At 43.5% G+C, this 22,094-nt stretch overlaps 1 protein-coding gene across 1 annotated transcript in view; it reads right to left on the bottom strand.

The window, feature by feature from the left end:
• TMEFF2 (transmembrane protein with EGF like and two follistatin like domains 2) overlaps positions 1-22,094 on the bottom strand; it is a 1,119,215-nt gene that overhangs the window by 919,276 nt on the left and 177,845 nt on the right. Inside the window, exon 3 of the mRNA XM_063934150.1 lies at positions 2,787-2,916. Coding sequence (XP_063790220.1) covers positions 2,787-2,916 — 130 coding nt within the window. The remainder of the gene's footprint in view (positions 1-2,786; positions 2,917-22,094) is intronic.

Here is a 22,094-nt window from a genome sequence, read left to right as displayed (position 1 = left end):
GACTGTCCTAGACTTAAGGAAATAATAATCGTCATAAAGGAGAGTGGAAATATATCATATCCTACCCAGGGAGATACTATGATTGGCAAATATTAATACTATTGGGTAATAGGAATCGATTCCTGTGTTTTTAATATAATAATAAATTGTTATCCTTGTTTATTAGCAAACCGTCTTTTTTATTATTTCAGCCAGCGCTGGTATACTGTTGTTTCTTATATTCTATATTGGAACACTTGACCATCCTCTTACCAGCTGCTGATGACTGCGCACTTACACATTTCTTTTATTCTCCAAATTTAGTTGGTACAGTATATGTTTATGTATGCCTGAGACCTTCGGTCCAAACTCCACTGGGCATGCATGCACCCGTCTGTGTTTTTTCCTTTTTTCCCACTTGTTGTGGTCTGCTGTATTACTGGTAAGTCCTGTGCTATCCTGTTCTGTCAGTTGTCTTAGCAGTCCTGTGCCACTAGACTGCAAGTTAAAATGCAAATTTCATACTTTCTGGAGTTGCCTCATCCAGATAGTCTGATGCTGAATGACAAGTGTTCCCCCTACACTTATCACCTGTGTATCAGGCTTTGTTAGGGATGACTGAGCTCGAATTTGCACCAAGTGTAAGCAGAAAACCTTTTTCTCCATGAGTATGGGAAAGGGTTATTTACACAGTGTTGATAAAGGTGTGCAATTTCTTACTGTGCAAAATGGTGTTATGGTTAATTAAATTAAAGCAAGGCCATAACTAGGTGTGTGCCAATAGTGCCTTGCCCACAGCGCACATGCACTGAGGGCGCACCATCGGCAGCATCCCACTTCCCTACCCGCACGGCCGCAACCACTGTCAGTACAGCCACTGTCATTACAATCAGGTGTCGGTGAACTGGCGCCATATTTTAGATGGTGCAGCAGAGGAGCCCGGCGGCAGCCAATGTCAGTGGAGCCCAGTGGCGGTGTCAGGAGAAGAGGAGCCCGGCGGCACCCAGTGGCAGAGGAGCCCAGCGGCAGTGTCAAGAGAAGAGGAGCCCAGCGGCAGCCAGCGGCAGAGAAGCCCAGCAGTGGTGTAAGAAGAAGAGGAGCCCGGCAGCAGCCAGCGGCAGACGAGCCAGGCGGCGGTATCAGGAGAAGAGGAGCCCGGCGGCGGTGTAAGGAGAAGAGGAGCCTGGCGGCAGCCAGCAGCAGAAGAGCCCGGCGGCAGTGTCAGGAGAAGAGGAGCCTGGCGGCAACCAGCGGCTCTGGAGCCCAGCAGCGGTGTAAGGAGAAGAGGAGCCCAGCAGCAGAGGAGCCCGGCAGTGGTTTCAGGAGAAGAGGAGCCCGGCGGCAGCCAGCAGCAGAGGAGTCCAGCAGCGGTGTAAGGAGAAGAGGAGACCAGCGGCAGAGGAGCCCGGCGATGGTGACATAAGAAGAGGAGCCCAGGGGCAGCCAGCAGTGACAGGGGGGCATATCTGTATCTGGCACTGGGGGCATATCTATATCTGGCACTGGGGGCATATCTGTATCTGGCATTGGGGCATATTTGTATGTGGCACTGGGTTCATATGTGTACCTGGCACTGGGGGAATATGTGTACCTGGCACTGGGGGCATATGTGTATCTGGCATTGGGGACATCATTGGGGGCATATCTGTATATGGCATTGGGGGCATATCTATATCTGGCATTGGAGCATATCTGTATCTGGCATTGGGCACATATATATATCTGGCATTGGGGGCACATCTGTATGTGGCACTGGGGGCATATGTGTATCTGGCACTGGGGGCATATGTGTATCTGGCACTGAGGACATATGTGTACCTGGCACTGAGAGCATATGTGTACCTAGCACTGGAGGCATATGGTCATATGTGTATCTGGCACTGGGGGCATATGTGTACCTGGTACTGGGGGCATATGGACATATGTGTATCTGGCACTGGGGGCATTTGTGTATCTGGCACTGGGGGCATATGTGTACCTGGCGCTGGGGTCATATGTGTACCTGGCACTGGGGGTATATGTATCTGGCACTGCACACAAAGCATATGCCGTGATGTGTAAAAGGGGGCTCTGCCTGCCGTAATGTGTCAAATGGGACTCTGCCTGCTGTAATGTGTAAAAGGGGACTCTACCTGCCATAATGTGTAAAGTTACGGGGAACCCATATTAGTGCACCGTGTCCCTTCGCATGGCTCGCTTCATTCTCCATGCTTCGGGCAAGGTGCCTCCCTCCGCTACCGCTTTGCTCGGCACAGATTACCGTTCCAAATCGTAGTCCACGTGGATCGTTAAGTATGAAAAAATCCCCCCAAAAAATGTGAAAAACTAATGTCGACCTTTTGACCTGCCGACCTAGTACATGTAAACCTAATGCATGTCGACCTAATGGCATTGTCGACCTTCAGTGGTCGACCTTATGAGTGTCGACCTAAGTTGTGTCGAACTAAAGACGTAACCCGTTTTGACAGTTTTGCAGCGATTCCGTCAGTTTTTTGCCCTGTTTTCGACAATGCCAATTCGACTCTAAAAAAGTCGGCTCAGCATTGTCGAAGACGGGCAAAACCTGTCGGAAATGCCCTCTAATTGAATACTGACCTGTTGGACCTTCTCCGTCGGAGAGGATCCGACAGGCATTTAGCAGACCCTTTAACGAGCAACAGTTACACTGGAGTCTTTATTTTATCCTCTTGTGTACCAGTGCAATTGATAAGAATGGAACTGCATTTATTTTCCCAACTTACTATTTATATAGGTAGTATTACAGATCAAATAAGAATTTGATATTATGCTGCAAGTCTGTCACATACCTGTTACACATGAGCCTTCAGATACCACAAGAATTTCACTTTGTTGTTTGCATGCAGCTCCTCTTAAGTAGCACTCATTTCGGAAAGTGACACCATTTGATCCACACACTGGAATATAGTCATGGGGACACTAGAGAAAAGATGAAATAACTTTTTTATTATCATATTTAATATACAAATTGAATAAACAAATTATTTTAAATTTAATAAAGCAATTTTACTATTTGATTAAATATTCAACCATCATTTTATACGTTCTATAACTAAATCATTTTTCACTTGTTTCTCGGAAATGGCTGAACCACAAACAAGCAGCCTGAACCAGGTTTAGTTTATGGTTAGTAATTGGAAGGCATCACTACCTGATTTGTCTTTGCAAAGGTTTGTTACTGTAGTGTAACTTGCTGAGGTGCATTTGACACAGCAGAACGAGCAAAATGCTTACATTTTAAAACCCTTGCTGATTCTTTCACTGTAGTTCAAAAGACAACGATTCCTCCCATTAATGTAACATTAGAGATAGAGGGCCTATTTCAAGGTTGATTGCAAAAGCAAAATCTTCCTCTAATGGACAAAACCATGCGCACTGCAGGTGGTGCAGATACAACAAGTGCAAGATTTGGGTGGGGTGTGGTTAAAATTAAAGCAGGTAGTATTTACCCTGCACAGAAAAAATATAACCCACCCAAATCTAACTCTCTGCACAAGTTATATCTGCCCCCCCCCCCCCCCCACCTCCCCCTGCAGTGCACATGGTTTCAGGGCCGGCAACAGAAATCTTGGAGCACTATACACTGACGTCTCTGGGAGCCCAATGTTTTGAACTTATATATATATATATATATATATATATACACACACACATACACATTGTGACGGAGCTGGTGTAGGTGGAGTCACCAAGGGAGCGGGGCCCCCGGGGGTGCAGGGGAAGCTTTATTGTTATTCTGGAGCTAGTTGCGTGGTGCCGGACCTTTGGCTAATGCAGAAGACATCTGAATCAATTCAAATGAGGCAATTTTGACCTGTTTTGTGTCCCTCTGAACCTTGGGGCCCCTCTGAGCCTCAGGGCCCGAGACGGGTGTACCCTTTGTACCCCCCTATCGCCGAGCCTGCATGGTTTTGCCAATTACAGGAAAATTTTGCTTTTGCAATCAACCTTGAATTAGGCCCTGAACAAAACACTCTCCGTATTCTTTTTGTATAGCTCAAAGTTAGCGCTGGGAAACTACTTTATACACAGCAAATGGAACTCAATTGGTTTAATTTATATTTTAACAGTATAATTAACAGAAATCCTACCAAATGTTTCCAAAATGTTCATAAATTCATGCAATTAAAAATTCTGCAGTTTTTGCACAATGATTATACAGTATTAATTATAAACGTAAAATTAGTACTGAGGGGCAACTAAACAAATGATTAGCTACACTAAGATAATTTTGCTAAACCTTCTCTTTTAACACACATATACTGTACTCACTGTAGGCTACTTTATATACACTTTGACATATTGTACAATGATTTTTATAGTATCCTATGCACTGTAACTTATAATACAGTGGTTTTCATGAATCCTAAACCTGATCAAACCCTAGACTGACTTGATTGTTTTAGACTAGAATATGCGATATGCTTATTTACAAAATATAGTTATGTATGTGCAGTTATGTATGTGTGCTTATTTCAATGAAAGATCACATTTTACTCACTCTCACATTAAGGGCGGTTATCCTATTATCCGTGGTAAATATAATAACTGCAGATAATAACCTCGCCCAGGGCAATCCAATTAGCCCCGATGCCATTACTTATCAGGGAAAATACATTGTGATTAAAAGATATTTTTACCATGAACTTGGCCACAAAAACACATAGGTCCATGATGTTTTGTATACGTCAGTGCCAGATTAAGGTCCACATGGGCCTGGAGCTGAAATTTATGAAGGGCCTATTGTGTGCCTCAGAAGGAGGTGTGACAAGCGCTGCCGTGGTGTTACTAGTGATGTGACCAGTTTTGTATAAATAGGGGGTATGGTCTGTGCCATGAGTGTGGCTATCACCGTGGAGGTCATACAGTAGCTAGTGCTTACCTTTAACCATTTGATAGTTAACTATAACAAGAAAATTTGTGACCACCATATAATGCAGAGCATCAGTGACCACCATATCATACAGGGAGCATCGCAGCGACTGCCATATAATACAGGGAGCTGTATCAACATGCAAAGAAGGTGTAAAGGGGAGCAAAGATGAAGCAATACAGAGCATACTGTATGTGGAAATATTAGAAAAGATAGGGGCAATACAGAGACCGGCAACTGAGCGCTCCTGGGACACACTTATCGACACAGACACCACTTACTGATAGACACACTGATACAGGCACATCATTTATTGACACACACCACTGTCAAAGACTTACTGACACATACACACTGACACACCTTACTGACAAACACTTACTGATACACACATTTATAGACACAGACACCACTTACTGACAGATACCCCTTATGGACACAGACATCACTTACTGGCACATACATAATGAATGACAGACACCCATTTCTGACAAATATACAATTTACTGACAGAAACATACAGGCACAAACACTCTTTACTATCAGATACCACTTACTGACACAGACACCCCTTACTAACAGATTACCTTTACTGACACAAATGCACTGACCCAGGCACACTTACTGACACAGACACACTTACTGATAAACTTACTGACAGACACCACTTAAATATGGGAGAGGAGACCCCAGGGCCTGGTGTATGCTGCAACTTGCCAGGTTTTGCACACCTGCTCTGCTCTGATATTCCTGGAGGCAGGGGAGGAATGGGATGGAAAACCAGCCAAGGATATTTCTGAAGTAGCCCTAAATAGGGGGTAGAGTCTATGAGGGGGTGGGGTCAGATGGCATATCTAGTTTGGTCTAATTGAATATAAGGGGCATGTGGAAGTGTGTAATGACATACAGTATATGGGCATATGAAGGCATCTGATGGCCGGATGGTCTGATGGCATATAAAAATGTGCTAAAGCTGAGACTTTGCCTCATGACCAGCATACCCCCCTAGGGCCTCCGGCACCTCCTCTGCTCCATCCCTCACACTCCAGCCCCTACTCTCCTCCATCACCTGTTCCCTCCTTCACACTCCGGCCCCACCTCTCCTCCATCACTCATGCTCCGGCACCTCCTCTCCTTCATCCCTCATACTCTGGCACCTCCTCTCCTCCATCACCTGTTCCTTCCCTCAAACTCCGGCCGACCCTCTCCTCCATCCCTCATACTCCAGCACCTCCTCTCCTCCATCACCTGGTCCTTTCCTCACATTCTGGCTCCCCCTCTCCGCTATCCCTCATACTCCGGCACCTCCTCTCCTTCTTCCCTCATACTCCGGCACCTCCTCTCCTCCATCACCTGTTCCTTCCCTCACATTATGGGTCCCACTCTCCTCCATCCCTCATACTCCGGCACCTCCTCTCCTTCATCCCTCATACTCCGGCACCTTCTCTCCTCCATCACCTGTTCCTTCCCTCATACTCCAGCTTCCCCTCTCCTCCACAACTCATACTCTGGCACCTCCTCTTCTTCATCCCTCATACTCCGGCACCTCCTCTCCTCCATCACCTACTCATTCCCTCACATTTTGGCTCTCCTTCTGCTCCATCACTACGCTCCATCCCTCACATTCTGGAACATCCTCGTCTCCATTACCCTCCTTACTTTACAGCCGCAGCGCTCAGTAAATGCCAGACAGAGCAAGTCTACAGTATTGCAGCCACTCCTCCTCACGTTTTCATGCCTGCCCTCTTTACCCCTGCAGGTTTTGCAGCCAGTGTGAAAAATAAAGGAAATAAGAAAATGGTTCTCTTTCAAAGTCTGCAGGAATGCTAATACTGGTTATTAAATAAGCCTACTCTGTAAACACAAATTATGTAAATACATTAACATTGGTCTCTCTCTGGTAATTCACTTTTTCTAAGCCCAGGCACCATACAGGTGAGCAATTTATGACTATTTGAGCTACAAGTGTGTGGGTAGGGGTGGTATAGCTATCAATCCATAGCCTGTGCTCCCCGCCATCATACAAAGCACATACTCCTTGCACTGTGGTGTGTTTTCCTGTTCAGTACAGAGAAGGAGGAGATGAGAGAGTGGGAGGAGTATCTGGGGGAATCCCAGGCTGCCTCTGAGCTAGAAGATAAGTCCAGCACAGGCAGGAACAGATGTTCTGATGACGGTTAAGGCACAGAGGGGCTGTGCCCTCCATACTATGGAGCTCTAGGTTTGGGAGGGGGCAGGCCAATACCATAGGGTGAGAAGAAACGTGACAAGCAGCAGCATAGATTAAAGTGGGGCTATTGCTACCTATCACAGCACTTCAACAATAGCAATGGCTCTACCTTGTATTATTAATACATGTCACATTCACCTTACTGTTAATACTTAGATCACAGAATAAAGTTACTTTAGTGTCTTACTGTATAAAATCACCACTGAACTGTATTTTCTGGCCAAGAAAAACTATTTATATAGCGCACACATATTCCGCTGCGCATTACAGAGAATATTTGGCCATTCAAATCAGTTCTGGCCCCAGTGGAGCTTACAATCTATGTTCCCTACCTCATGTACTTTACACACACACACACTTAAACACTAAGGTTAATTTATGTCGGGAAACAACCTATGGGAGGAAACCACAAGGGGAGAATATACAAACTCCACACAGACCCATGGTGGGAATCAAACCCACAACCTCAGTGTTGTGAATAAATGGAGTAATCTATAATTTTATGACACATAAATCACCTTTAATAGGAGAGAACTCCGCCCCTATATAATACACTATCAGATTACTGACATGAGATCCATTCTATGACATGAGAGCAATACCAAGCATACCCTACATTAACCAACAGCAATTTAGCACATCTACGATCAGTCTCTCTGACATGTGGGTGGAAGCCCAGCACAGGGCTTGTCCGCCCCGCATGTCAGGCCCTACCAACCCCCAACCCCCCCCCCTTCCCCCCGCCAACTAGCTCCCTACATGCGCAGCCTAGCTGCACAGGCAGACGGCTACCTGCCGTGTTCTGGGTTGCAGCGGCTGCGTGTGGCGTCACGCAGCTGCCACAGCCCATTCCCGCAATGATCTGGACACGCTTGCGTTGTCTGTACTGTGCCCCACCAATGGCGTTCTAACACTGTTGCAATGCCCCCTCCTGCCCTGCCACGGACTCCACAAAAGCCTTCAGAGTGCGATCGCTGCTGCTGCAGCAATCGCCTCTGAATCATCCCCACAGTCCATGAGGCTTACACATGTAGATAGACTCATAGACTGCCCTCCCCCGATAATATTGTTCTGCTACCTGCACCCCCATTTATATTTATTTAAGTTGAGCATCCTGTTCCCCTTTATATATTAACTTGTGCCATCCCCCTTATATATTTATTTACCTTGTGCCTGCCCCCCTTATATATTACTTTACCTTGTGCCTGCCCCCTTATATATGTATTTACCTTGTTCCTGCCCCCTTATATATTTATTTACCTTGTGCCTGCCCCCCTTATATATTACTTTACCTTGTGCCTGCCCCCTTATATATTTATTTACCTTGTGCCTGACCCCTTATATATTTATTTACCTTGTTCCTGCCCCCTTATATATTTATTTACCTTGTGCCTGCCCCCCTTATATATTACTTTACCTTGTGCCTGCCCCCTTATATATGTATTTACCTTGTTCCTGCCCCCTTATATATTTATTTACCTTGTGCCTGACCCCTTATATATTTATTTACCTTGTGCCTGCCCCCTTATATATTTATTTACCTTGTGCCTGACCCCTTATATATTTATTTACCTTGTGCCTGACCCCTTATATATTTATTTACCTTGTGCCTGCCCCCCTTATATATTACTTTACCTTGTGCCTGCCCCCTTATATATGTATTTACCTTGTTCCTGCCCCCTTATATATTACTTTACCTTGTGCCTGCCCCCTTATATATGTATTTACCTTGTTCCTGCCCCCTTATATATTACTTTACCTTGTGCCTGCCCCCTTATATATGTATTTACCTTGCTCCTGCCCCCTTATATATTATTTTACCTTGTGCCTGCCCCCTTATATATTTATTTACCTTGTGCCTGCCCCCTTATATATTTCTTTACCTTGTGCCTGCCCCCCTTATATTTACCTTGTTCCTGCCCCCATTATATATTAATTTACTGTGTGCCTGCCACCCTTATATATTTATTTACCTTGTGCCTGCCCCCTTATATATTTATTTACCTTGTGCCTGTCCCCCTTATATATTAATTTACCTTGTGCCTGCCCCCTTATATATTTATTTACCTTGTGCCTACCCCCCTTATATATTAATTTACCTTGTGCCTGCCCCCCTTATATATTAATTTACCTTGTGCCTGCCCCCCTTATATATTTATTTACCTTGTGCCTGCCATCCTTATATATTTATTTACCTTGTGCCTGCTATCCTTATATATTTATTTACCTTGTGCCTGCCTTCCTTATATATTAATTTACCTTGTGTCTGCCCCCTTATATATTTTTTTAACTTGTGCCTGCCCCCCTTATATATTTATTTACCTTGTGCCTGCCCCCTTATATATTAATTTACCTTGTGCCTGCCCCCCTTATATATTTACTTACCTTGTGCCTGCCCCCCTTATATATTTATTTACCTTGTACCTGCCCCCTTATATATTAACTTACCTTGTGCCTGCCCCCCTTATATATTTATTTACCTTGTACCTGCCCCCTTATATATTTATTTACCTTGTGCCTACCCCCCTTTTATATTTATTTACCTTGTGCCTGCCCCCATTATATATTTATTTACCTTGTGCCTGCCTTCCTTATATATTTATTTACCTTGTGCCTGCCCCCCTTATATATTAATTTACCTTGTGCCTGCCCCCTTATATATTAATTTACCTTGTTCCTGCCCTGTTATATATTTATTTACCTTGTGCCTGCCTTCCTTATATATCTATTTACCTTGTGCCTGCCATCCTTATATATTAATTTACCTTGTGCCTGCCCACTTATATATTTATTTACCTTGTTCCTGCCCCCCTTATATATTAATTTACTGTGTGCCTGCCCCCCTTATATATTTATTTACCTTGTGCCTGCCCCCATTATATATTTATTTACCTTGTGCCTGCCCCCCTTATATATTAATTTACCATGTGCCTGCCCCCTTATATATTTTTTTAACTTGTGCCTGCCCCCCTTATATATTTATTTACCTTGTGCCTGCCCCCCTTATATATTAATTTACCTTGTGCCTGCCATCCTTATATATTTACCTTGTGCCTGCCATCCTTATATATTTATTTACCTTGTGCCTGCCCCCTTATATATTAATTTACCTTGTGCCTGCCCCCGATATATATTAATTTACCTTGTGCCTGCCATCCTTATATATTTATTTACCTTGTGCCTGCCCCCCTTATATATTAATTTACCTTGTGCCTGCCCCCCTTGTATATTAATTTACCTTGTGCCTGCCCCCCTTATATATTTATTTACCTTGTGCCTGCCATCCTTATATATTTATTTACCTTGTGCCTGCCATCCTTATATATTTATTTACCTAGTACCTGCCCCCCTTATATATTAATTTATCTTGTGCCTGCCCCCTTATATATTTATTTACCTTGTGCCTGCCATCCTTATATATTAATTTACCTTGTGCCAGCCCCCTTATATATTAATTTACCTTGTGCCTGCCATCCTTATATATTAATTTACCGTGTGCCTGCCCCCCTTATATATTTATTTACCTTGTGCCTGCCCCTTATATATTTATATACCTTTTGCCTGCCCCCCTTATATATTAATTTACCTTGTGCCTGCCCCCTTATATATTTATTTACCTTGTGCCTGCCATCCTTATATATTTATTTACCTTGTGCCTGCCCCCCTTATATATTAATTTACCTTGTGCCTGCCCCTTATATATTTATTTACCTTGTGCCTGCCCCATTATATATTGATTTACCTTGTGCCTGCCCCCCTTTATATATTTATTTAACCTTGTGCCTGCTCCCCCTTATATATTTATTTACCTTGTGCCTACCCCCCTTATATATTAATTTACCTTGTGCCTGCCCCCCTTATATATTAATTTACCTTGTGCCTGCCCCCCTTATATATTTATTTACCTTGTGCCTGCCATCCTTATATATTTATTTACCTTGTGCCTGCTATCCTTATATATTTATTTACCTTGTGCCTGCCCCCTTATATATTAATTTACCTTGTGCCTGCCCCCCTTATATATTAACTTACCTTGTGCCTGCCCCCCTTATATATTTATTTACCTTGTACCTGCCCCCTTATATATTAACTTACCTTGTGCCTGCCCCCCTTATATATTTATTTACCTTGTACCTGCCCCCTTATATATTTATTTACCTTGTGCCTACCCCCCTTTTATATTTATTTACCTTGTGCCTGCCCCCATTATATATCTATTTACCTTGTGCCTGCCTTCCTTATATATTTATTTACCTTGTGCCTGCCCCCCTTATATATTAATTTACCTTGTGCCTGCCCCCTTATATATTAATTTACCTTGTTCCTGCCCTGTTATATATTTATTTACCTTGTGCCTGCCTTCCTTATATATCTATTTACCTTGTGCCTGCCATCCTTATATATTAATTTACCTTGTGCCTGCCCACTTATATATTTATTTACCTTGTTCCTGCCCCCCTTATATATTAATTTACTGTGTGCCTGCCCCCCTTATATATTTATTTACCTTGAGCCTACCCCCATTATATATTTATTTACCTTGTGCCTGCCCCCCTTATATATTAATTTACCATGTGCCTGCCCCCTTATATATTTTTTTAACTTGTGCCTGCCCCCCTTATATATTTATTTACCTTGTGCCTGCCCCCCTTATATATTAATTTACCTTGTGCCTGCCATCCTTATATATTTACCTTGTGCCTGCCATCCTTATATATTTATTTACCTTGTGCCTGCCCCCTTATATATTTATTTACCTTGTGCCTGCCCCCGATATATATTAATTTACCTTGTGCCTGCCATCCTTATATATTTATTTACCTTGTGCCTGCCCCCCTTATATATTAATTTACCTTGTGCCTGCCCCCCTTGTATATTAATTTACCTTGTGCCTGCCCCCTTATATATTTATTTACCTTGTGCCTGCCATCCTTATATATTTATTTACCTTGTGCCTGCCATCCTTATATATTTATTTACCTAGTACCTGCCCCCCTTATATATTAATTTATCTTGTGCCTGCCCCCTTATATATTTATTTACCTTGTGCCTGCCCCCTTATATATTTATTTACCTTGTGCCTGCCATCCTTATATATTAATTTACCTTGTGCCAGCCCCCTTATATATTAATTTACCTTGTGCCTGCCATCCTTATATATTAATTTACCGTGTGCCTGCCCCCCTTATATATTTATTTACCTTGTGCCTGCCCCTTATATATTTATATACCTTTTGCCTGCCCCCCTTATATATTAATTTACCTTGTGCCTGCCCCCTTATATATTTATTTACCTTGTGCCTGCCATCCTTATATATTTATTTACCTTGTGCCTGCCCCCCTTATATATTAATTTACCTTGTGCCTGCCCCTTATATATTTATTTACCTTGTGCCTGCCCCCTTATATATTGATTTACCTTGTGCCTGCCCCCCTTTATATATTTATTTAACCTTGTGCCTGCTCCCCCTTATATATTTATTTACCTTGTGCCTGCTGCCCATTTATATATTTATTTACCTTGTGTCTGCCCCCACTTATATATTTATTTACTTTGTGCCTGCCCCCCCTTTATATATTTATTTAAGTTATGCTGCTATCTCATGTTAAATGCTGCCCCTTTATATATTTATTTACCTTGTGTCTGCCCCCACTTATATATTTATTTACTTTGTGCCTGCCCCCCCTTTATATATTTATTTAAGTTATGCTGCTATCTCATGTTAAATAAGATATTTATTATGTGCTGCGCCATCAGACAGGGTAAAAGGTGAATAGGCTTACTGAGCCTGCAGCCTGCCAGTGCCACATCAGATGAGGGGGCGAAGCTTTGGGTCAGTGGGGGTGGAGCCACAGACAGGTCCGAGGGCGTGGCCTTGGGCAGATTCAGGCAGAGACAGCCAGTTCGTTGGTCGGAACTAGGATCATCACCCAGCTAGTTCGGTGTGGAGGTAACTGAGTAGCCGGAAAGTGAGGGAGCTGAGCTGCTGGTGATGACAGGAATATGTTTTCCTGTCAACATTGGCTACATTGCATTGGAGCCTGTGGGCCTATTTTTAATGGGGGGCCTGGAGCTGTAGCTCCATTAGTCCCATTGTTAATGTGGCCCTGATTTTCGCACAGTAAAAAGAAAATGTTTTGGATGGAAAAAATGGGGGCTAATTGGATAGCCCAAGAAAGAAATCTGTAATAAAAATAAATAAATATGTGATTACATATGGTACATCTTGAGGTGGGTTACATAGCTACAAAAAATCCATAGAACTTAGTGATTGGTGATTTCATCACTGAATTAATAAAATATGTATTTTGTTCCCAAATACAAATATATGTGGTAGTGATGAGCGGCCCGCCCGAACTTCACCTTTTTTTGCACGGGTCCGAGCAACTCAGATCCTCCCGCCTTGCTCGGTTAACCCGAGCGCGCCCGAACGTCATCATCCCGCGGTCGGATTCTCGCGAGATTCGTATTCTATATCAGGAGCCGCGCGTCGCCGCCATTTTTCACTCGTGCATTGGAGATGATCGTGAGAGGACGTGGCTGGCGTCCTCTCAGTTTCTATGTTCAGTGGGCTGCAAATATCTGTGCTCAGTGTGCTGCAAATATCTGTGCTCAGTGTGCTGCAAATATCTGTGCTCAGTGTGCTGCATGTGCAAATATCTACGTTCTCTGCCTGAAAAACGCTCCATATCTGTGCTCAGTGTGCTGCAAATATCTGTGCTCAGTGTGCTAATTGCTTTATTGTGGGGACTGGGGACCAGCAGTATGATATAGTAGGAGGATAGTGCAGAGTTTTGCTGACCAGTGACCACCAGTATTATACGTTATCTGCCTGAAAAACGCTCCATATCTGTGCTGCAATGTAGTATATAGTAGGAGGACAGTGCAGAATTTTGCTGACCACCAGTATAACTGTATATATAGCAGTACAGTACAGTAGTCCACTGCTCTACCTCTGTGTCGTCAAGTACACTATCCCATCCATACCTGTGGTGCATTTCAGTTTTGCACAGTTTGCTGACCACCAGTATATAATATATAACAGTACGGTACAGTAGGCCACTGCTCTACCTACCTATGTGTCGTCAAGTATACTATCCATCCATACCTGTGGTGCATTTAAGTTTTGCACAGTTTGCTGACCACCAGTATATAATAGATAGCTGTACGGTAGAGTAGGCCACAGCTCTACCTACCTCTGTATCGTCAAGTATACTATCCATCCAAACCTGTGGTGCATTTAAGTTTTGCACAGTTTGCTGACCACCAGTATATAATATATAGCAGTACGGTACAGTAGGCCACTGCTCTACCTATCTCTGTGTCGTCAAGTATACTATCCATCCATACCTGTGGTGCATTTCAGTTTTGCACAGTTTGTTGACCACCAGTATATATAATATATAGCAGTACGGTACAGTAGGACACTGCTCTACCTACCACTGTGTCGTCAAGTATACAATCCATCCATATCTGTGGTGCATTTCAGTTTTGCACAGTTTGCTGACCACCAGTATATAATATATAGCAGTACGGTACAGTAGGCCATTGCTCTACCTACCTCTGTGTCGTCAAGTATACTATCCATCCATAACTGTGGTGCATTTCAGTTTTGCACAGTTTGCTGACCACCAGTATATAATATATAGCAGTACGGTACAGTAGGCCACTGCTCTACCTACCTATGTGTCGTCAAGTATACTATCCATCCATACCTGTAGTGCATTTCAGTTTTGCACAGTTTGCTGACCACCAGTATATAATATATAGCAGTACGGTACAGTAGGCCACTGCTCTACCTACCTCTGTGTCGTCAAGTATACTATCCATCCATACCTGTGGTGCATTTCAGTTTTGCACAGTTTGCTGACCACCAGTATATATAATATATAGCAGTACGGTACAGTAGGCCACTGCTCTACCTACCTCTGTGTCGTCAAGTATACTATCCATCCATACCTGTGGTGCATTTCAGTTTTGCACAGTTTGCTGACCACCAGTATATAATATATAGCAGTACGGTACAGTAGGCCACTGCTCTACCTACCTCTGTGTCATCAAGTATACTATCCATCCATACCTGTGGTGCATTTCAGTTTTGCACAGTTTGCTGACCACCAGTATATAATATATAGCAGTACGGTACAGTAGGCCACTGCTCTACCTACCTCTGAATCGTCAAGTATACTATCCATCCATACCTGTGGTGCATTTCAGTTTTGCACAGTTTGCTGACCACCAGTATATATAATATATAGCAGTACGGTACAGTAGGCCACTGCTCTACCTACCTCTGTGTCGTCAAGTATACTATCCATCCATACCTGTGGTGCATTTCAGTTTTGCACAGTTTGCTGACCACCAGCATATAATATATAGCAGTACGGTACAGTAGGCCATTGCTCTACCTACCTCTGTGTCATCAAGTATACTATCCATTCATACCTGTGGTGCAATTCAGTTTTGCAGTTTGCTGACCACCAGTATATAATATATAGCAGTACGGTACAGTAGGCCACTGCTCTACCTACCTCTGAGTCATCAAGTATACTATCCATCTATACCTGTGGTGCATTTCAGTTTTGCACAGTTTGCTGACCACCAGTATATAATATATAGCAGTACGGTACAGTAGGCCACTGCTCTACCTACCTCTGTGTCATCAAGTATACTATCCATCCATACCTGTGGTGCATTTCAGTTTTGCACAGTTTGCTGACCACCAGTATATATAATATATAGCAGTACGGTACAGTAGGCCACTGCTCTACCTACCTCTGTGTCATCAAGTATACTATCCATCTATACCTGTGGTGCATTTCAGTTTTGCACAGTTTGCTGACCACCAGTATATAATATATAGCAGTACGGTACAGTAGGCCACTGCTCTACCTACCTCTGTGTTGTCAAGTATACTATCCATCCATACCTGTGGTGCATTTCAGTTTTGCACAGTTTGCTTACCACCAGTATATAGTATATAGCAGTATGGTACAGTAGGCCACTGCTCTACCTACCTCTGTGTCGTCAAGTATACTATCCATCCATACCTGTGGTGCATTTCAGTTTTGCACAGTTTGCTGAACACCAGTATATAATATATAGCAGTACGGTACAGTAGGCCACTGCCCTACCTACCTCTGTGTCGTCAAGTATACTATCCATCCATACCTGTGGTGCATTTCAGTTTTGCACAGTTTGCTGACAACCAGTATATAATATATAGCAGTACGGTACAGTAGGCCACTGCTCTACCTACCTCTGTGTCGTCAAGTGTACTATCCATCCATACCTGTGGTGCATTTCAGTTTTTGTGCTCAGTATATATAGTAGTAGGCCATTGCTATTGATAAATATATTACTGGCATATAATTCCACACATTAAAAACTGGAGAACAAAAATGTGGAGGGTAAAATAGGGAAAGATCAAGATCCACTTCCACCTCATGCTGAAGCTGCTGCCACTAGTCATGGCCGAGACGATGAAATGCCATCAACGTCGTCTGCCAAGGCCGATGCCCAATGTCATAGTAGAGAGCATGTAAAATCCCAAAAAATAAAGCTCAGTAAAATGACCCAAAAATCTAAATTAAAATCGTCTGAGGAGAAGCGTAAACTTGCCAATATGCCATTTATGACACGGAGTGGCAAGGAACGGCTGAGGCCCTCTCCTATGTTCCTCATGACTAGTGGGTCAGCTTCACATGAGGATGGAAGCACTCATTCTCCTGCTAGAAAACTTAAAAGACTTAAGATGGTAAAAGCACAGCAAAGAACTGTGCATTCTTCTAAATCACAAATCCCCAAGGAGAGTCCAATTGTGTCAGATGCGATGCCTGACCTTCCCAACACTTGACGGGAAGAGGTGGCGCCTTCCACCATTTGCAGGATATGGGTGTTGCTGGCGCTGGGGAGGAAATTGACAAGGAGGATTCTGATGGTGAGGTGGTTTGTTTAAGTCAGGCACCCGAGGAGACACCTGTTGTCCGTGGGATGAATATGGCCATTGACATGCCTGGTCAAAATACAAAAAAAAAGTCACCTCTTCGGTGTGGAATTATTTCAACAGAAATGCCTACAACTGGTGTCAAGCCGTGTGTTGCCTTTGTCAAGCTGTAATAAGTAGGGGTAAGGACGTTAACCACCTAGGAATATCCTCCCTTATACGTCACCTGGAGCGCATTCATCAGAAGTCATTGACAAGTTCAAAAACTTTGGGTGACAGCGGAAGCAGTCCACTGCCAACTAAATCCCTTCCTCTTGTAACCAAGCTCCTGCAAACCACACCACCAACTCCCTCAGTGTCAATTTCCTCCTTAGACAGGAAAGCCAATAGTCCTGCAGGCCATGTCACTGTCAAGTCTGACGAGTCCTCTCCTGCCTGGGATTCCACCGATGCATCCTTGAGTGTAACGCCTACTGCTGCTGGCGCTGCTGTTGTTGGTGCTGGGAGTCGATCATCATCCCAGAGGGGAAGTCGGAAGACCACTTGTACTACTTCCAGTAAGCAATTGACTGTCCAACAGTCCTTTGCGAGAAAGATGAAATATCACAGCAGTCATCCTGCTGCAAAGCGGATAACTCAGGCCTTGGCAGCCTGGGTGGTGAGAAACGTGTTTCCGGTATCCACCGTTAATTCACAGGGAACTAGAGAATTGATTGAGGTACTGTGTCCCCGGTACCAAATACCATCTAGGTTCCATTTCTCTAGGCAGGCGATACCGAAAATGTAGACAGACGTCAGAAAAAGAGTCACCAGTGTCCTAAAAAATGCAGTTGTACCCAATGTCCACTTAACCACGGACATGTGGACAAGTGGACCAGGGCAGCCTCAGGTCTATATGACTGTGACAGCCCACTGGGTAGATGTATTGTCTCCCGCAGCAAGAACAGCGGCACCAGTAGCAGCATCTCGCAAACGCCAACTCGCTCCTAGGCAGGCTACGCTTTGTATCACCGCTTTCCATAAAAGGCACACAGCTGACAACCTCTTACGGAAACTGAGGAACATCATCGCAGAATGGCTTACTCCAATTGGACTCTCCTGGGGATTTGTGACATCGGACAACGCCACCAATATTGTGCGTGCATTACATCTGGGCAAATTCCAGCACGTCCCATGTTTTGCACATACATTGAATTTGGTGGTGCAGAATTATTTAAAAAATGACAGGGGCGTGCAAGAGATGCTGTCGGTGGCCCGAAGAATTGCGGGCCACTTTCGGCATTCAGCCACCACGTGCCAAAGACTGGAACACCAGTAAACACTCCTGAACCTGCCCTGCCATCATCTGAAGCAAGAGGTGGTAACGAGGTGGAATTCAACCCTCTACATGCTTCAGAGGATGGAGGAGCAGCAAAAGGCCATTCAAGCCTATACAGCTACCTACGATATAGGCAAAGGAGGGGGAATGCACATGACTCAAGCGCAGTGGAGAATGATTTCAACATTGTGCAAGGTTCTGCAACCCTTTGGACTTGCCACACGTGAAGTCAGTTCAGACACTGCCAGCCTGAGTCAGGTCATTCCCCTCATCAGACTTTTGCAGAAGAAGCTGGAGAGATTGAAGGAGGAGCTAAAACAGAGCGATTCCACTAGGCATGTGGGACTTGTGGATGGAGCCCTTAATTCGCTTAACCAGGTTCACGGGTGGTCAATCTGTTGAAATCAGAGCACTAAATTTTGGCCACTGTGCTCGATCCTAGATTTAAAACCTACGTTGTATCTCTCTTACCAGCAGACACAAGTCTGCAGAGGTTCAAAGACCTGCTGGTGAGAAAATTGTCAAGTCAAGCGGAACGTGACCCGTCAACAGCTCCTCCTTCACATTCTCCCGCAACTGGGGCTGCGAGGGAAAGGCTAAGAATTCCGAGCCCACCCGCTGGCGGTGATGCAGGGCAGTCTGGAGCGAGTGCTGACATCTGGTCCGGACTGAAGGACCTGCCAACGATTACTGACATGTCGTCTACTGTTACTGCATATGATTCTGTCACCATTGAAAGAATGGTGGAGGATTATATGAGTGACCGCATCCAAGTAGGCACGTCATACAGTCCGTACGTATACTGGCAGGAAAAAGAGGCAATTTGGAGGCCTTTGCACAAACTGGCTTTATTTTACCTAAGTTGCCCCCCCTCCAGTGTGTACTCTGAAAGAGTGTTTAGTGCAGCCGCTCACCTTGTCAGCAATCGGCGTACGAGGTTACTTCCAGAAAATGTGGAGAAGATGATGTTCATCAAAATAAATTATAATCAATTCCTCCGTGGAGACATTTACCAGCAATTGCCTCCAGAAAGTACACAGGGACCTGAGATGGTGGATTCCAGTGGGGACGAATTAATAATCTGTGAGGAGGGGGATGTAAACAGTGAAAGGGGTGAGGAATCGGACGATGAGGAGGAGGTGGACATCTTGTCTCTGTAGAGCCAGTTTGTGCAAGAAGAGATTGATTGCTTCTCTTTTGGTGGGGGCCCAAACCAACCAGTCATTTCAGTCACAGTTGTGTGGCAGACCCTGTCGCTGAAATGATGGGTTTGTTAAAGTGTGCATGTCCTGTTTATACAACATAAGGGTGGGTGGGAGGTCTCAAGGACAATTCCATCTTGCACCTCTTTTTTCTTTCATTTTTCTTTGCATCGTGTGCTGTTTGGGGACTATTTTTTGAAGTGCCATCCTGTCTGACACTGCAGTGCCACTCCTAGATGGGCCAGGTGTTTGTGTCGGCCACTTGGGTCGCTTAGCTTAGTCACACAGCTACCTCATTGCGCCTCTTTTTTTCTTTGCATCATGTGCTGTTTGGGGACTATTTTTTTAATCTGCCATCCTGTCTGACACTGCAGTGCCACTCCTAGATGGGCCAGGTGTTTGTGTCGGCCACTTGTGTCGCTTAGCTTAGTCACACAGCGACCTTGGTGCGCCTCTTTTTTTCTTTGCATCATGTGCTGTTTGGGGACTATTTTTTTGAAGTGCCATCCTGTCTGAGACTGCAGTGCCACTCCTAGATGGGCCAGGTGTTTGTGTCGGCCACTTGGGTCGCTTAGCTTAGTCACACAGCTACCTCATTGCGCCTCTTTTTTTCTTTGCATCATGTGCTGTTTGGGGACAATTTTCAGGGAGGTTTTGCCAAAACGCGTCCGAATCCAAAACACGGCCGCGGAACCGAATCCAAAACCAAAACACAAAACCCGAAAAATTTTCGGTGCACATCACTAATATGTGGGTATCTTACGTAAACCACTGACTGTAATGAAACAGAGCTTCAGGCTATACCTCCCTAGTGAGGATATGGGCAGGGCTAAATCTTTCTTCCATTTCGTGCTAAAAGTACAGTATGGAGGGTCAAAGGAAATGTTGATCATTAAGGCATGCAGCGAGTCAATCATACTTTTGAAATGGTTATGAGGGTCTTAGATGACAAACTACAGTATGTCTATGGGGTATTGAGTTAAGAATGATTCTGATCTGGAAATATTAAATTAATTTCAGTTTCATGGAAATCCAGAAGTGTTGCACATTGCATCTGATTAGCCAACTCTAAAAACAAAATGTATTTTTGTTTCTACCAAATATATAAGGTGTGAGGGGTGATTACAGATTTTGGTTTTGTATGAAACAATGGAGGATAATTTTAATTGGGATTTTAGGGAGGTTTTATCTCTTATATTTTAAATATCTTTATTTAAAAGATAAGGAAGAGTTAAGATTCAAATTGTAGTGCTATATATTTACTATCTTGTTTTGTGACAGATTTTTTTTAGGTGTGATTGCAGACACAAAAAGCTTTGTAAAGTCAGTTGTCATCCAATACAAGCCATCTGAACCCATTTCAGTTGATTCCAATATCTCATTCTGCACTGTATATGAAAGTCTCATTTTAGAAGATCTGTTGAATCTATACATCACCTACAATCATAGCTTCTTGCTACATATTTCCCCAGATTTGTCTGCTATAGTTTGAAACACTTGTATACCAACTAATATGTTATTACAGATAAATGTCATTTTTTTGTGTAATGTGGGCTGCCCAATGAAGCCCATGAAGTGTATTATGTTGGCTTTCAGTGATTTCATATTTTCTGTATGTAGCTTTTAAGGTGGAAGGAGCGTTCATTGTCAACTGCAGTGAGAAAGATATGCTGCAATTCATTTATTATCATCACATTTTTGCATTGTGTTCAGTCAACACATGGGGAATATATTTGTCACCTTTATACATTTCTCATGTTTAAAATAATCTAAACAATTTAATTAGTTCAGTAAAGTTTTAATATCTGAATGACTGTAATTGTGCTTAGTGACTTTGTCTTAATTTGCACCACACCATAATTACTTACAATTATATGTTATTTAACCACTTAACTGACAAACTTTTCCCCCAAAAACCGCTCAGAAATTGCCAGGGTTTTTTATATGAGTGAATTAGGTGAAGAACATGAATTTAACCCTATCCAAAATGATTTTAGTAAAAAAATAAAAAAAAACATTAAAAAAACATATAATTCTAAATATTTTTTCTTTACAAACATCGCAACATCAATCAGGAACATTGCGACCATCGGAACATCAGAAACATTGCGACCATCGCGGCTTTCATTGTTTTCATTTTGAAAGTCGGGACAGCTTTTAGGCAACCGGGGGAGGGGTTTTAATATACACTTAATTTACTTGGGGGGGGGGGGTTAATTTACACTTCCCCAGCGGCTGCTATTGTCTGCAGCTGCTGGAGGGGGGTGTCCTGCCGTGCTGACCGATCAGCAGCAGCGGAGGGAAGTTTATCTTCCCTGCTGCTGCTAACATTGTTTATCTGACTATTTGCATCCTGTGCGACCAAGTCAGATAAAGCACTTGCAGACATGGTTGCATCTGATGCAACCATGCCAGGCAAGTCGTTAACAATCTCCTTGCAGATATGTCAACAGTAGGACTGTGTAGTGGAATAGTTTATTGTGGAGTGGGAAATTATTAAAGTTAATACTATTAACCCTACTGAGTC

This window comes from Pseudophryne corroboree, chromosome 7 (assembly GCF_028390025.1).
Source record: "Pseudophryne corroboree isolate aPseCor3 chromosome 7, aPseCor3.hap2, whole genome shotgun sequence".
Taxonomy (NCBI): domain Eukaryota; kingdom Metazoa; phylum Chordata; class Amphibia; order Anura; family Myobatrachidae; genus Pseudophryne; species Pseudophryne corroboree.
This window is presented reverse-complemented; position numbering and strand designations above follow the sequence as displayed.